The sequence below is a fragment of the Castor canadensis genome, chromosome 16 (assembly GCF_047511655.1).
Source record: "Castor canadensis chromosome 16, mCasCan1.hap1v2, whole genome shotgun sequence".
Lineage (NCBI taxonomy): Eukaryota > Metazoa > Chordata > Mammalia > Rodentia > Castoridae > Castor > Castor canadensis.
In genome coordinates, this window is record NC_133401.1 from 59,798,072 (window position 1) to 59,813,205 (window position 15,134).

At 49.1% G+C, this 15,134-nt stretch overlaps 1 protein-coding gene across 1 annotated transcript in view; it reads left to right on the top strand.

The window, feature by feature from the left end:
• Positions 1 to 5,142: 5,142 nt before the first annotated feature.
• The window catches only part of Ccdc69 (coiled-coil domain containing 69), a 34,218-nt gene continuing 24,226 nt past the window's right edge, over positions 5,143 to 15,134 (top strand). The window contains exon 1 of the mRNA XM_020186555.2: positions 5,143 to 5,334. Coding sequence (XP_020042144.2) covers positions 5,287 to 5,334 — 48 coding nt within the window. The 5' untranslated portion in view covers positions 5,143 to 5,286. The remainder of the gene's footprint in view (positions 5,335 to 15,134) is intronic.

Genomic DNA, 15,134 nt, shown 5'->3' on the forward strand with positions numbered 1-15,134 from the left:
ATTGCTTCTTTTGCTGTGCAGAAGCTTTTTAAGTTGAGACTATCCCATTTGTCGATTCTTGCTCTGATTTCCTGAGCTATTGGAGTCCTATTCAAAAAGTTCTTGCCTTCACCTTCATCTTGAAGAGGTTCCCCTACATTTTCCTGTAGTAATTTCAAAGTTTCAGGTCTTCCATTAAGGTCTTTGATGCATTTTGAGTTGATTTTTGTATAGGATGAGATAGGGATCCAGTTTCAGCATTCTACAGTCAATGTCCGGTTTTCTCAGAACCACTTGTTAAAAAGGCTGCCTTTTTCCCAATGTATGTTTTTGACACTTTCGTCAAGAATCAGATGGCTGTACCTGCTTCAGCTTATTTCTGGATCTTCTATTCAATTCCCTTGGCCTATGGATCTGTTTTTGTGTCATCTCTTTGTTCAAGGTAATAAGATAATCGCTGCTGGAATTCAGCCATCATGTCTGTATTCCAGGCAGGAAAAGAGGGGAGGAGCAAAAAGAGAGCGGACCCTGTTCCCAGCTGAGTCATCTCCCTATTAAACATTTTCCTGGATACCTGCCCTCCCCCCCAGCAATTTCCCCTCACAGAGGCAAGAGACACAGCCGAGTAACCCATTAGCCTGGCATGTCTCTGTCCCAAAGAATGTCAGGATTCTGTGACAAGCAGAAAGAAGAATAGAAGGTGAGTAAGGTGACTGCCACAGCCTACTAAGCATCAGGTGGAGTGGGACGGGTGAGGAGGAAGGTGACAGAGCGAGCCCTTTGTCCACTAAGAAGGACACATACAGCACATAAACAATCTGAAAGAAACTGCCGAAAGTGCCAAGGGAGCTGCAGAACAGGTGCTTCAAGACCTGGGAGCTGCTCAGTGACAGACAGGTGTAGAAGTGACCAGGAAGCAAGTCACTCAGGCCGAAGACATGTTTGGGCTCAGTGAGAAGAATCTGCACATTGAAAGCTTACAGGGTAGAACAACCATTAGTGACCACTAAGCAGAGAGGCTCTTGGCCAGGGACTAGAACCCAGACCCACTGATGGCTGCAGGTCCCTCACCTGCCAGGAGGTCTATGCAAAACCTCTATGTGAGCAGATTCCCTGGGTTTTTCTCACAAAAGACGTTCAGGACCCTGTGTTGTTCTTTCGCCTTTACATCTTTCCCCGTTGTACCCAACCTTGACAACACAAATCCCCCCTTGTCCACCTCTCCACCCTCTACCCCTGCCCTCACTTGACTCATGCTTTGTCTCCCCCTCATAATTACTCCTCCCTGCTGTCCTCTTCCCCCTAGATATGGGAAGATAGGTAGTGATTTCCCCATTACTGGGAGGTCTGAACACAGGCTGCATAAGTACCTGAAGGGAAGTGAGGCAAAGAGATTTGGATTAGTCAGTGTTCTCAGTTGCAGACAACAGAGACCAGTCATCCAATTCCATCCCAGCCCAAGATTCTATAATTCCTTTGGCATGAATGTCCTTTGGCTTTAGTATTCCTCCAGGAAGTCCCCCCGATCATCTCCATTCAACTTGGTCTCTCTTGCTCTTTTGTTTTGTTTTGTTTTGTTTTGGTAGTATGGGTTTTGAACTCAGGGGTCCATACTTGCTAGGCAGGCACTCTGCTGCTTGAGCCATGCCTCCAATCCATTTTTGCTCCATTTTGGACATGGGGGTCTCTCAAACTATTTGCCTGGCTGGCCTCATGCCATGGTCCTCCTGATCTCAGCCTCCCAAGTAGCTAGGATTATAGATGTTAGCCACCATGCCTAGCTCATTATCTCTTTTTAATGCTAATACCTTCCGCATGGCAGTAGCTTCATAACCTGTTTTGTGTAATTTCTCTCTCTCTCTCTCTCTTTCTCTCTCTCTCTCTCTCTCTCTCTCGCTGGGGTTTGAACTCAATCACCTCACACTTCTACCACTTGAGCCACTTTGCCAACTCTTTTTGTGTTGGGTATTTTCAAGATAGGGTCTCAGAAACTATTTGCCCAGGGCTGGCCTGGAACTTCCATCCTCCTGATTCTGCCTCCTGAGTAGCTAGGACTATAGGCACAAGCCACTAGCACCTGGCAACTCTTCTTTGCTTATGTGTGGGTCTAATATCAAAAACAGGGCTGGAGGAGTGGCTCAAGTGATAGAACGCCTGCCTAGCCCTGAATTCAAACCCCAGTAACAACAACAACAACAACAACAAAACACCCAAACAAAATCCCCATAGATTGTAGGGCTGAAGATGTAGCTCGGTGGTAGAGCACATAGTAATCAGTACCTGCTTGTTGGTTGCTACCTGTGGTAGACATTAAGCCATTTTCCTCTCCTCTGAGCACTCATTGCAAGTCCCATCTCTGAAGTTGGGCATGACTGTGCGACTTGCTTTGTCCAATGTGAGTGAACTTGGTGTGTGTACTGGAGATTGAACCCAGGACTTCACACATTCTAGGCAATGTGCATGTCACTTCTGAGTTGAAGCTTGTAAGACCTCTTACACTATTCTCTGCACAACCCTGACAATTTCTGAAGCCACCATGTTGAGATGACTGCATTCTAGGGTATCTTGGGATGTCTACAAAGTAGAAACCGCTGCACATGCTAGACATATAGTGTGAGCAATACCTTGGCTTCTGTTGTGTTAAGTCACTGATTTTTTTAAAGTTTTTTTGTCATTGCAGCAAAACCTAACCTAACCTGACTGGCACACTAACTATCAAGAATCTCACTGGCAACTTTCTCAAACTCAAGCTGCTAAAACAAAACAACAAAAAAACCCAAATGAATAAACAAGCAAGCAAAACAAAACAAACAAACAAAAAAACGCTCAAGTTTTTTTCTCAGACAGACACTTCAAAGCGCATAATCAAAACTGCCAGCAGTAGGAAAGTGGGAAATCTGAGCCTGCTCTTCCAGGAAGTTCAGAGAGGCCAAAGGCAAGAGCTCCTGAGCTGAGAGACTCCAGAGCAGAGCTTGCCTGCCTACTTCCTACCCTATTGTTGACATTAAAATTCAAGATCCATTTCAGAAAGTTCAGCTCTTCAACTGTGCAGATGGTACACTCTCAGATAGAAACAACTGATCACATGACTGCTTGCAGTCTCATCCGTGCTATTTAGCCAGCTCTGCCCTTTTTTAATTAAAAAGTATATTTTTGGTACAAAGGAGTTTCATTGTATTTCCATATATGCATATAATGTTCTTTGATCAAATTTACTCCTCTATTACTCTTTCTCATCCCCCTACACCCCCTTTAAAACAGGTTTCACTATTCTTTTTTCATACATGTGTATGACGTGCTTCAATAATTCACCTCCCCGTCACCCTCCATCTTTGCCCTATATGTGTTTTTTTCCACCTAGTTAAGTCACAATCACGATCCATATGACAGTAGTAATAGATGCATACTCATTTTAATGAGAAAATAAGGAATAGTTTTTCAAATCTAAAATCTTACCCACCAAGGATAACCACCACTGAAACTTTTAATTTTCTTTTTTTTTTTTTTAAGGAGTTAGGGATCAAACACAGGGCCTTGTATATACTAGGCTAGTGCTCTATCACTGAGCTGCACCCCCAGCCCTTGGTTTTTTGAGACCAGTCTATGTAACCTAGGTTGTCCTAAAATTTACTATGTACCACAGGCTATCCTTTAACTCCCAACCCTCAGCCTCCTGAGTGCTGGGATTACAGGCATGCACCACCACACCCAGTTTATATATGCACATGGGAGATACTGGGGTTTGAACTCAGGACCTTGTGTTTGCTAGGTAGGCATTCTATACTTGAGCCACATCCTAGCCTTACTTTTTTTTAAGTAAAAATGAATTTGTTACATTTTGCAACATTAAAAAAATCCATCCTCATCAGTATTCTTTTGGTGGGACTGGTGTTTGAACTCAGGGCTTCATGCTTGCAAAGCAAGCACTCTATCACTTGAGTCACACCTCGCATCCCTCATCACTGTTTTCACTGGTGTGTGCACGCGCATGCGTGCGCCTGGGGTATCATTTATGGATATATCATAATTTATTTAAGCAAGCTTCTTTTCTTGGATATTTGGATTGTTTGGGTTTTGATTGTCTTAAGCCATCAACCGACATTGTTAATTTAAGCAGGCACCCTTTCCCCATTACCTACTTTTCTCACACTTTAGTCTGGGCAGAATCACCTGGAGGGCTGGCTGACTATGGCCACCTGAGCCCTGACCCCAGAGTTTGGGAGCTGAAGGTCTGCGGCCAGGTCTGACATTTGCATTTCTAGCACAGTTTCCTGGTAGTTTTGGCGCTGTTGCTGTGGAGCCCCACTTTGTAAACCACCCGTCTTCTATCAATCTTCTTTTTAAGAGCCTAAAACCAGCTGTTTCCTTCGTTTCCCTTCTTAGAACTGTCTGCGATTTGTCTTACATTCAGTGGAACGGGAGTGACTTTTAGGAACTCATGTTTCTCCATTCATGACTCTTTCATCAACACTTCTTTCCAAGTGTGAGGGCCTGACTGTAATACACACAGAGATACCCGATTTTTCAAAACTAGTATCTTTTTCCTGCATTGCCACCGCCAGAAACCTCAGCTAGTAGCAAAGTAAGATGAGATAAAAGTTCCTTTTCCGCGACACTGCGGTCACGTCCCTCGTTCCCAGGCTTCCCCACTTGTCTGCCTCTGCAAGACTGTGGTGATGGGTGGCATCGATCTGTGATGGACAGAGTAGAATGTTACAGATGCTGGTGAGCTGGGGAAAGCGGTTGCCCCAGCAGTGAGGGAGCGTTACAGTGAAACTCAGCATTATTATTTATTTGTAGGACTTCAAATCTTAGGTGCTGGAGACGGTTCTACCTGGGCCCGGTACTACTACTTTTTGTTACGTTAGGCTAATCACTTCACATCTCTCAGCCTCATTTTCCTCACCTGTAAAACAGAGGGAATAAAATCTTTGCTGTAAGGATCTGGTAAGAAATAATACATGTAAAATATCCCTCAACGAGTGGAAGGTTTACCAAACACTGGCTTTCATTATCTTCCCTCTGTTTTCTCAGCTGAGAGCCTCGTGCAGCTCTTTTCTGCTCTGGGTGGAAAGACCCTGGTCACCTGCGGCCGCCAGCCCAGCGGACTTGGCCGAGGCCCTGCTCTTCGGGTATTTACGGCGGCCGCGGCTCCAGCTCAAGTCTGCGCTTCCAGGTTCAGTTTCAGGGTCTAGCCGGCCGCCCCAGCCGGCGGGCGCGGAGCGGGCAGCGGGGCCCGGAGCGCAGGGCCCTCTGGGGAGCCCGGGAATTGGGACTCCCCCCTCCTCCGGGAGCCCCCAGAAGAGGATGGGCAGCGGACGCAGCCGGCTGAGCTGCTGCAAGCCCCCTAAAAAGGTAAGGGGAGCGCGCGAAGTTTGTCTCGGGAGGGGAGGGGTGCGGAACTGCTCCGCCCCGGCAGACCGGCGCCCTGGGTTGGCTGGGGACCCGGCGGGGGACCGGGGGACGCGGGCACCGACACCGGATGACTCTGCCCGGGAGCGCTCTCCGCTCCGCTCCGCCCCGGCCCCGGCTGAGCAGCGCTGGGCAGCCGAGCTTGCACGGCCCGGGAGCTGCAGTGAACCCCGCTGCCTCCAAGGGGGAAGTGTCTAAAGCAGGTGTCCTCTGCCTTCGGTTTGCGACTGCTCGCTGTGTGGCCCTGGACAAGAGACTTGACCTCTCTGAGCATGCCGCTTTATCACCCGTCTACAGGCAGATCATCTCCAGGGCCGCTGCTCCGAGTGGTCCAGGGGCTCGCACCACCTGGGACTTGTTAGAAATGCAGAATCCCAGGCACTGTCTTCCCCCACACACCCCCACTTCTCTCCCCGCAAGTTAGTAACAGGGAACCTGCTGATCGCTACACCCTTCACACTCCGAGGAGCGTCGGGCTAGGGCCTCTTGCAGGCCCGGGAGCCGGTGCATGTGGACTGCCCTTGGGGTAGCTGGGAGGAGCCAAAGAGGGAGGAGATCTAGCGCCTTCTGTTGCCCTCTCCTCCCTTCCTGTCCCTCCCCCAAGGGGCCTCGGAGCTGGGTTAAGGCCCAGGGGACTCTACTCAAGTTTCTCGCAGTGGGACCAGCTGCCCTTTGGGGTCTGACAAGCCCAAGAAGATCAGAGTCCTGAGCCCGAAGGACAGAGTCCTCAGTGAACATCATGAGGCACTCCGAAGAGAAAGGAGGACCCTCAAGTCCTGGCCCTTTCTGCTACTATAGCCTGCTCCCCAACCCTCCAGCCCCAGCCAGGTGGCACTGACAGCCTGCAAACTTCATGATCACTGCCCCCGTTTCATAATTTTGCAATGAGCTTTAGTCTTCTTTCCTGCTTGGCTTGGGTGTTTAGAACTGTCCACAGGCTGCAGGATTTTATTTCCTGCCCTGTTGCCTACTCCAAGGAGACACTGTCTGGTGGCTCTCCCCAACCGTCTTCCCCTCCCACCCCCACTCCCAATCTACCCAAAGTCCTGGAGCATGCTAGGGAAGGGTTCTATCTCTTGAGCCACACCCCCAGCCCTCTTTTGTTTTTGAGGTAGGGCCTTTAACTTTGCCTGGACTGGCTTCAAAGTGGAGATCCTCTAGTCTTCACTTCCAGTACAGCTGGGATTACAAAAGTGTACCACCATGTATGGCTTCCACTAGCTTCTTGATGGCTACAAAGCGTTTGGCATATAGGCCCTCAGCCTTATTGCCTCAGAAGAGCCTGGCACGTCTTCCCTGCCCCTGTGCAGGGCTTGCTGGGTTCTGTGGCCTATGGTGCTTGATGGCAGGACTACGGCAGGTTTTATTTAAGGCTTGTACTCTTCCCATCTCTCTAGATTGTGCTCTTGCCTAATTGCTCATCCAGGTGTCAACCACTGGAGGCCAGAGCTCCCAGGCTATCAGTCCCTCTGGGAAAAAGGGACCCAAACGATAGTGTTCAAATCTGAGCTCAGAGGACAGAAGGGTCAGGTCACAATAATAACACCATGAGCAGTGGTTTGCTGAGTATTTTCACATCGCACCCGGCCTCACAAAAGCCTTGGAGGCCAGGCTGAGCAGTGGCGTGAATCCTCCCCACTTTCCAGATAAGGAAACTGAGGCTCAGTGAGGGGTGATGTGTGAAAGTCAGCCAGTGAGAGGTCATGCACCCCGGCTTTCTGCACTGACCAGCCAGTGCCTTGTGCAGAGCACGGAGCACAGAGCAGGTGCTAAGGAATATTCTCATGAGTGAGTGAGGGCCAAGTGAGAGTCAGGCCAGGGATTAGCTCAGAGTGCAGTAGAACTCCTCCAGCTTGAAAGGCACAGGAAGGCTTCTTGGGTGGGATGGTTTTGAAGGTTTGGTAGGAGTTACCCAGTCAAGGCCAAGAGGATGACCAGAGTGAAGGCTGAGCTGTGGAAAGCTTTTTGTACAGAGTGGGGGTGATGTGCAGCAGTGACTATGGTGGCACTTGAAGCCAGGAACTACCCTGGCTTGGGACAGGAGCTTGACCCCAAGGACCTCTCTGGTCCCTCCAGGCTCAAGGATCTGAGGGTTTGCTGACCCCCATGGAGAGGCCCTGCCTGGGGCTAAGTCCCTGCCTTCCTGCAACCATGACTGGGAATGAATGAGTGGAGTCCCTGTCAGGCTGGGGGTGGATGCTGAGGACCCAGCAGGATCATGTGGCCATTCCTAAACCCTTCTTGGCAAAGACCATGGCTAGTGTGAGGGTGTGGGAAAAGGCCAGGCAGGGGGTAGCTGAGGAGACAAAACTTTTGTGCCCACCTGGAGGGTGACATAGGATAAGAAGGGGTCTTCCCATTCCCAGTAGGTCACCAGTGTCCTTCAGACAGTAGAGCAGGGGGTGGTAGAGGTGGGGCTGGAGGCACCTTGTGGCCAGCCCCCTGTGGGTGACACCATGGTGTCCCAGGCATAATGACACTCCAGTGCCAGGACCCCCCAGTCCCCAGGGCTCTGGCCACAGTGCCACAGACCCAAGTACAGCCTCTGAGCCTCTCCACATGGCTGTCAAAGCTGGGCCTCAGCCTCAGGCAACAGGTATTCAGGGTTAATCCTGCTGGGGCCATTCATGGACACATTCAGGTGGCAGGACAGGTGAGGGAGGAGGGCAGAAGTGAATAGAGGCATGCGGAATTCTGCAATAGAACCACTGCCCTAAGGGCAGAGGCCTTAGAACTGAGTGCACTTATTCTTCTGTTAACAGATTTGTGCATTGACCACACCAGGCTCTGGACTGGGTGCTGGTTTCACCATAGCTCCATCACAGATCATTAAGTGGCCTTGAAAGTGGCTTGGCTTCTCTGTGCCTCAGTTTCTTCATCTGTAAGGCAGTCATGATATTACCTCCTGTGTCACAGGGTTGATCTAAAGAATTGATGGGAGGATGCATGTTATAGTCTCCAAGGGCCTGACTGACTAGCAGGGGGTATGCCCTTGAAAGAGGTAATGAGATATAGACTTAAACTTAAATTTGAAGACATCACTGCCTGGATTGTTCCCAGGGAAAACAAGCAAGGATGTGAAAGGATGACAGCCATCAAGTCCTTGGTAGGCAGGTGTGTGCATGTATGCATGTGTGGGGGGGTGGTATTTATAGCCTAGACCCCACCTTGGGATCTCTGTTGTCAGGAGCCTGCAAAGCAGCCTTGTTCCCTGTTGTTGCAGAAGGAAGGGCTATGGCCAGTGGGGGGAAGCTACAGGGGTCCAGATTTCTACTTCTTGTGAGGAAGAAGTGGTCAGGAAAAGATCTCAGGGGGGAGTGAGTTCCCCATTGCTGGAGGGGTTCAAGCAGAGGTCAGGTGACATTTTGAAAGAATTTTGAGGGGACAACAAGCCTAGAACTTAACCAATGTTTAGGATTCCATTAAAGAAATTTAATTATTCTGTTGATTGTGTTTTAAGGCAAAATTTCAAAATTTGTAGAGAGTAAGAAATTTAAAAATTGCTTCTAATCTCACAATAAGAGAGCCACTTGGTGACTTTCAGTGGCCTTCTTTCTCTTTTTTCCCTGCATGTATCATACACCTAACTAGTTTTACAAAACTGGGAACATGTTGTGTCTAGGTATCTACTAGTTCCTTTATACTCTGCTGGGGACATTTCCCACGTTAAAGTACATGGAAACATGATCTGTAGTGGCTACCCAAGGTCCTGGGCCATTCCCCAGCTTATATTAGCATTGCTTGGGTTTGTTTGCAGTGCTGGGGATTGAACGTAGGGACTTACGTGCTTTACCACTTGACCCAGGCCCCAGCCCTTTTGGTTCTAGTTATTTTCCTAATGGGTCTGTGTCTGCCTGGGCCAGCCTAGACTGTGATTCTCCTATTTACACTTTTGACAGCGTGGAATATCATCCTCCTATTTATGCTTCTGGTGTAACTAGGATGACTGTGCACACTACCACACCCAGCTTTTGTTTTGTTTTGTTTTGTTTTTTGGAGCAGCACTGGAGTTTGAACTCCGGGTCTCGTGCTTGCTAGGCCAGTGCTCTGCTGCTTGAGCCACTCCGCCAGTCCTATACACCCAGCCTTTATTGGTTGAGATGGCATCTTGCAAACTTTCTTCCTGGGCTGGTTTCGAACCTCTGTCTTCCCAATCTCTGCTTCCCAAGTAGCTAGAATTACAGGTGTGAGCCACTGGTCTGGGCTCCAGCCCTTATGCTTTTAGTTTTTGTTTAAGATAGGGTATTGCTAACTTCTTTTTAGGGGAAAGACCTTGAACCAATCCCCTCCTATCTCTGCCTCCCAAGTAGCTGGGATTAAAGTTGTGTGCCAACACACTCAGCCCTTATGAGTTGTTTATACTTCCTCCTCTTTCCTTTGCTATTGGTGAGCCTCCTTTGGTTTTTCTCCTAACCTGGGGAGAGTCGCCTTAGAGACTATACCTTCTTTTTTTTTTTAATTAATCTATTTTTATTAGTATGTATTAATTGCACAAAGGGGTTTCACTGTGGTATTTCCATACATGCATATAATGTACTTTGATCAAATTCATATCCTCTATTGCTTTTTCTTTTCCCCACACCCCCTGCCCACCCTATTTTAAGTTTTTAGTGGATTTCGTTATGCCATCTTCACATGGAGAGATAATGTACCTTGATATTTTTCACCTCATCATCCTGTTTCCGTCTTCCCCTCCCCCTTCCTCCCCAAGCAGGTCCACATTTACATTCGTGTTATGTATATGTCTATATTTGTCTCGCTGAACCTGATTTATTTCACTTAACATGGTCATGTCTAGTTCCCCTCATTTCCCTGCAAATGACAACTTCATTCTTTAGAGACGGCCTTGTGTCTAGGCGTTGATGGTGGGTGGCAGGGAGGCCACTGTAGAGGGTAGATACGTAAGTGTGCGGGAGGGTGTCATCAGAAGGAACGAGGGAACGGCCCGGGCCCTTGGCACAGTCAGTAGGAATGGGCACATCTGACCACTCGCTGGTTTTCCAGGGATGGGACAGTCGGGGTAACACAGCGAGCATGGCCTGCTCAGTCATGCAGCACTCAGCCCTCTGCCCCAGCCATCGTGGGGACACTGATGTATGTAGCCTCTGAGCCAGCCCAGAAAATCATGTCCCACAAATCCTGCTCACTGAAGCCAACATAGGCCTCCATGCCAGGGCACTGGGAGTAAGGTGTCATCCACATTGCTATGTTCTCAGAAATGCAAAGACAACTGTGCCTTGTAACCTAAACACATCAGAAAATGCCTTCAGGAAAACCTCTGGTGATGTGCTTTCTGTTGTCAATTCTGTTCTTTGTAGTTGACTTCACAGGTAGCTAGGGTGGGTCCCCAAGAGCCTGACATGCTCCCAGCCACCTCTAAAGATGCTGTTTTGACCTCAGTTACTGTCACAGTGGGGTCCATTCTTCTCTTCTGGTATAGAGAGGACAGAAAAGAGAAAGGTTTAAATCATTTGCACAGATGCAGGCTGCTGTCTGCGTGAAGATGGCAGAACTCTGGGTTGAAGGGGCTGCCACCTGCCACCCATGTTCACAGATCGGTCAGGGAAGAGGAATCTGGAATTGCCTGGATACAACACTAAGGGATCTCAGTAGAAAAATTTCATGAGTTTTCACATTCAAAAAACAGATTTTGGAAGAATAAAAGCCTGATGATGACATGCTTCTGGCTCTGACAGTTCAGGTGTCCTTGGGTTTTGTCCTTGTCTGCACTTTGTCCTCTCAGTGTTCCCCCCTTGGTACTGTAAGCCACCCCTGATGTGCAGGGTGGAGGACGAACATGGAGCCCCACCCCAGTCCGTCTGTCAGAGAGAAGATTGGAGAGACAATCCATCCATCCTTAGCCGATCTAAATCCATCCATTACCCTGAGACAAGCCATCTTAGCCATCCTACTGCTCACATCAGGTGGATTTTAATCTCTAAAAATAGTCCATCTTGTGTCACTTTGTTTTCAAACCCAAACCTTCCAGAACATAGGCCAAATACCTTCCAATACATAAGCCATCTATCCCCATCCAGGTTTTTCCCCAACTGATGTCAGGTGCAGTCTGACCTATTTCCAGTCCTCATCCCCAGTGGTAGTTTCTTTTGTACTGTATGTACACGGGGCTTTGGGGACCTCGTTGCCATGTCTATTTCAGTAGAAAATGCCCTTCCCTTGCCCTTTCCTTAAGGAAATAACACATACATCAAAAAAATTGTTACCTGTATAGGTTCAGTAATGTTTCCCTGAGTAGGGCATGGTGGTACATGCCTGTAATCCCAGTACATGGGAAGCTCAGGTGGGAAGATGTTGAGTTTGAAGCCAGCCCCGGCTATAGAGCAAGTTTGAGACAGCCTGAGCTATATAGCAAAATCCTGCCTAGATAGATAGACAGGCAGACAGACAGAAAGACAATCTCCCCTGAAAACTCATGGACACCCAGAATCTACAAATGTGATCTTTGAAAACAGGGTCTTTGCAGATGTGAGCTCTAATCCAGCAACTGGTGTCCTTAGAAAAAGGAAGAAATTTGGACATAGACACCCAGGAAGAAAGCCAGGTAGTGACAGAGGTGCGCCCAGAAGCCAAGGACTGCAGCAGCCACCGTTGGCTGGGAGAGAGTAACAGAGTGGATTCCCCCAGAACCTCCAGACTGAGCCAACCCAGCTGCCATCTTGGTTTTGGACATCTAGCTTCCAGAAGTGGGAGAGAGTGTATTTCTGTTGTTTTCAGCCACTGGGTTTGGAAGGGCTAGGAAGCTGTTGTGTGGTAAGTTAATGGCACTGTGCCCACCTTCTCACCCTGGTCCCAGCCACCAGGCAACAGGACCTGATGCCTCTCCTTTGAGCCATAATTTGGAGACAGCACTCCCTGATGACCAGGGGACAGGCAGATAGGAAGGAGCCTCACTCCAGCAGCACTGGCCTGTGGAGTAGAGGGAACTCTTGTCACCCCATGTTAGGCAGAGAGAAGGAACAAGATTAAAATCCAGACAGGTAACACAAGCTGCTTGAATAGGGCCCACCCACGTTTGGACACCAGCCACAGCACGTGCAGAGACCAAACTAGGAGCAGAGAATGGTCCTGCCTCTGCCTTCTCCTCCGATCTGCGCAGTCCTTGGTGAAAGGCGAAAGATCTATACGATCTGAAGAGAAACCAGGGTATTGCCCAGGCCTTGGTTTCTCCTTCTGTACAGTGACTGCCTGGGCTGCTTTTAGGTTCTAAGAGAAAGACTGGGGTTTTTGGGGACAGGGTCTCCTAAGTGGTCAAGACTGGCTTCAGATTCATGATTTTTCTACCTCAGCCTTCTCAGTGCTGGGATTGCAGGCATGCACCATCACGCCTGGTGAGATATTTTTTCTTGTTAATTTATTTGTGTACAAGTAAAATACTGGAGCGTATTACTGTTTAAAAATTGTGAGACTCTAGATAAAACTTTGCCCGCTTCTGACCACAGCAATCACGGTCTTTTCTCTGGAGATGATGGTGCCATTTATCTATGCTTTTCAAACTCCTTTTTTGTTTGTTTGAATTCAGGGCTTTGGGCTTGCAAGGCAAGTGCTCTACCACTTGAGCCAAGCTCCAGCCCTTTTTACTTTAGATTACTTTTCAGATAGGGTCTCATGCTTTTTGAGTAGCTGGGATTACAGGTGTGAGCCACTGTACCTGGCCTAGGTACTTTTTCCTGTGCATTTAGGTACTAATGGAAATTGCTTCTTTGCACGCTGGAATTCTACCAATATCTTTTTCTCTTTGTAAATGAAGATCTACCTCATTCTTATAAATGCACAAACAGCACTGCACGGCATTGGGCCCCTTGTTTTGATCCTGTACTCTGTTCTAGACACAAAGCTGGTTTCTCGGTCTTCTGATTGCAGATGTCCTGCCCTGAGCACTCTATAGGAGCTCCTTGTCCTCACCAAGGGCCACCTCTCATGCTCACAGTGCAGTGCAGGACCAGGGAGTATTGTTGTGCCTGGGGAGGTGGCTGCTGCTTGCTCATCCTCTGCCTCAGCAATCAATCCTACCCTCCCTTCATACTGCCAGAGCTGCTGAAGGCTCCTCCCTCAGGTCCCCCAAGTAAGGGCCCCCCTTTCCTGTCCTCCAGGGAAGCCTTCTCTGTCACAGATGCTGGCAGCTATCAAACCACCAGCCCCTGGAGTGAACAAGCATAACAGAGTGGAGATAGCAAAATGACCTCACTCTATTACTTCTCCATCCACAGCATTTCAAATGCCAGGCCACAGACCAGAGGAAACAGAAGCCCAGAGAGGGCAGGGTATTCACCCAAGGTCACACAGCAAGCCAAGGTGCAAGCCAGGGTCTCAACTCTAGATGCCTGGTTTGCCATTGGGTTGAGGAGCCTCAGCTGGCCTCTTCTCCAACCCCTCACCCCAGCCACTGACACTACTTCCTGTCCAGCTCCTTTGGGGTCCCTCTGCCTGCTGGGCTGATCCAAATGCAGAAAAAGTGTCTAGTTCTTTTGCCAACTCCATGCCCTCCAAGGTGACCAGAACTGGCAGACCCCTGGGAGGCTGACACAGGACAGAGACAAGCTCTAGGGAGGAAGAGAACAGGAAAGTGTGGAAAGCCTTTTGCTGACCTAAGCACCTGAAGCAAGCCCCTGTCTTTTCTCAAAGTCTCTGGCTCTGTCCGCCATGGGCTGGCTGGCAGGTGTGGGTATTTAAGAAGGAAGTGGTCCTGCCCTCCCCTGAGGCCTCTGATGCTCAGAAAGCAGCACTGAAGACCACATCCGTCTCACTTGTGCTGGGGTGGGGGTGGATTGCAGGTGTTCACAGACTAATGGCGCCCGTGGCTCTCCTAGCTTTGACTTGGTTATATACTCACCCCTGAGTTCCCCACCTCAGGGAGGCTGTGGGTTAACCATACACTGCATAAGATGAGGGGTTAAACTAACCCTTTAGTGTCCCTGACAGTGTGAAAGTGAAATGAAACTCAGACATTACTTTGGCAAAACCCTTCTGCCCACCTCAGAGATGGGAAAGTGGAGGCCTGTATTTCTGACGCCCTTCCATCTGAGTCACTATAATTTGGGAATGAATGTTAAAATTTCTCCACAGCACTGAAAGTCTAGGCCTCACCCTTTCCCCCAAAGGGGGCCCTTGGGTTCCATACCCCCCTCCTTCCCCAATGGGCCCTGCCTGTGGCTGCTCAGACCCTAAACTAATGGGACCCCACCCAGGCCAAGTCCAGACATCAGAAAGGCACCTGTGACACTGCCAAGGGTGTGACCTGAGTCCCTGGAGACACAGTAACCCCGGCCCTGAAGTCCTGGCACTTGGGCATATCTGGTATACACATGTCTGAAAGAAGTAAAGGAACAATTCCGGACTCGACTGTGAATCTGGATGCTTCTCAGAGCTCTGCTCCCCGGCTTTGTGGCCTCAGCCTGGTACCTGCCCAGCCTGCCTGTTTTTCTATGTGGAAAAAAAAAAGAGGTTGTATTAGAAAAAAATTGTCTCCAGGGGTGCTTCCAGCTAGGACTCTGGGTCTCAGTAAACCTTTCTCAGCCAAGATGGCGGCAGAGGTGGGGGGATTGTGTGGCCAAGAGCAGCCAGGGCTGTGGCTTACCAGACCAAGAAGGAACTGGGTGAACTCTGTCACTCAGTTCCCTGGGTTAAGAGGGATACAAAGCACGTACTCAGAACACACGCAGCCTCGAAGGTCCCCAAGCAGGATGGAGCTGTGGTTCTGGAAGAAGGGTTAGGCCAAGTCTCTG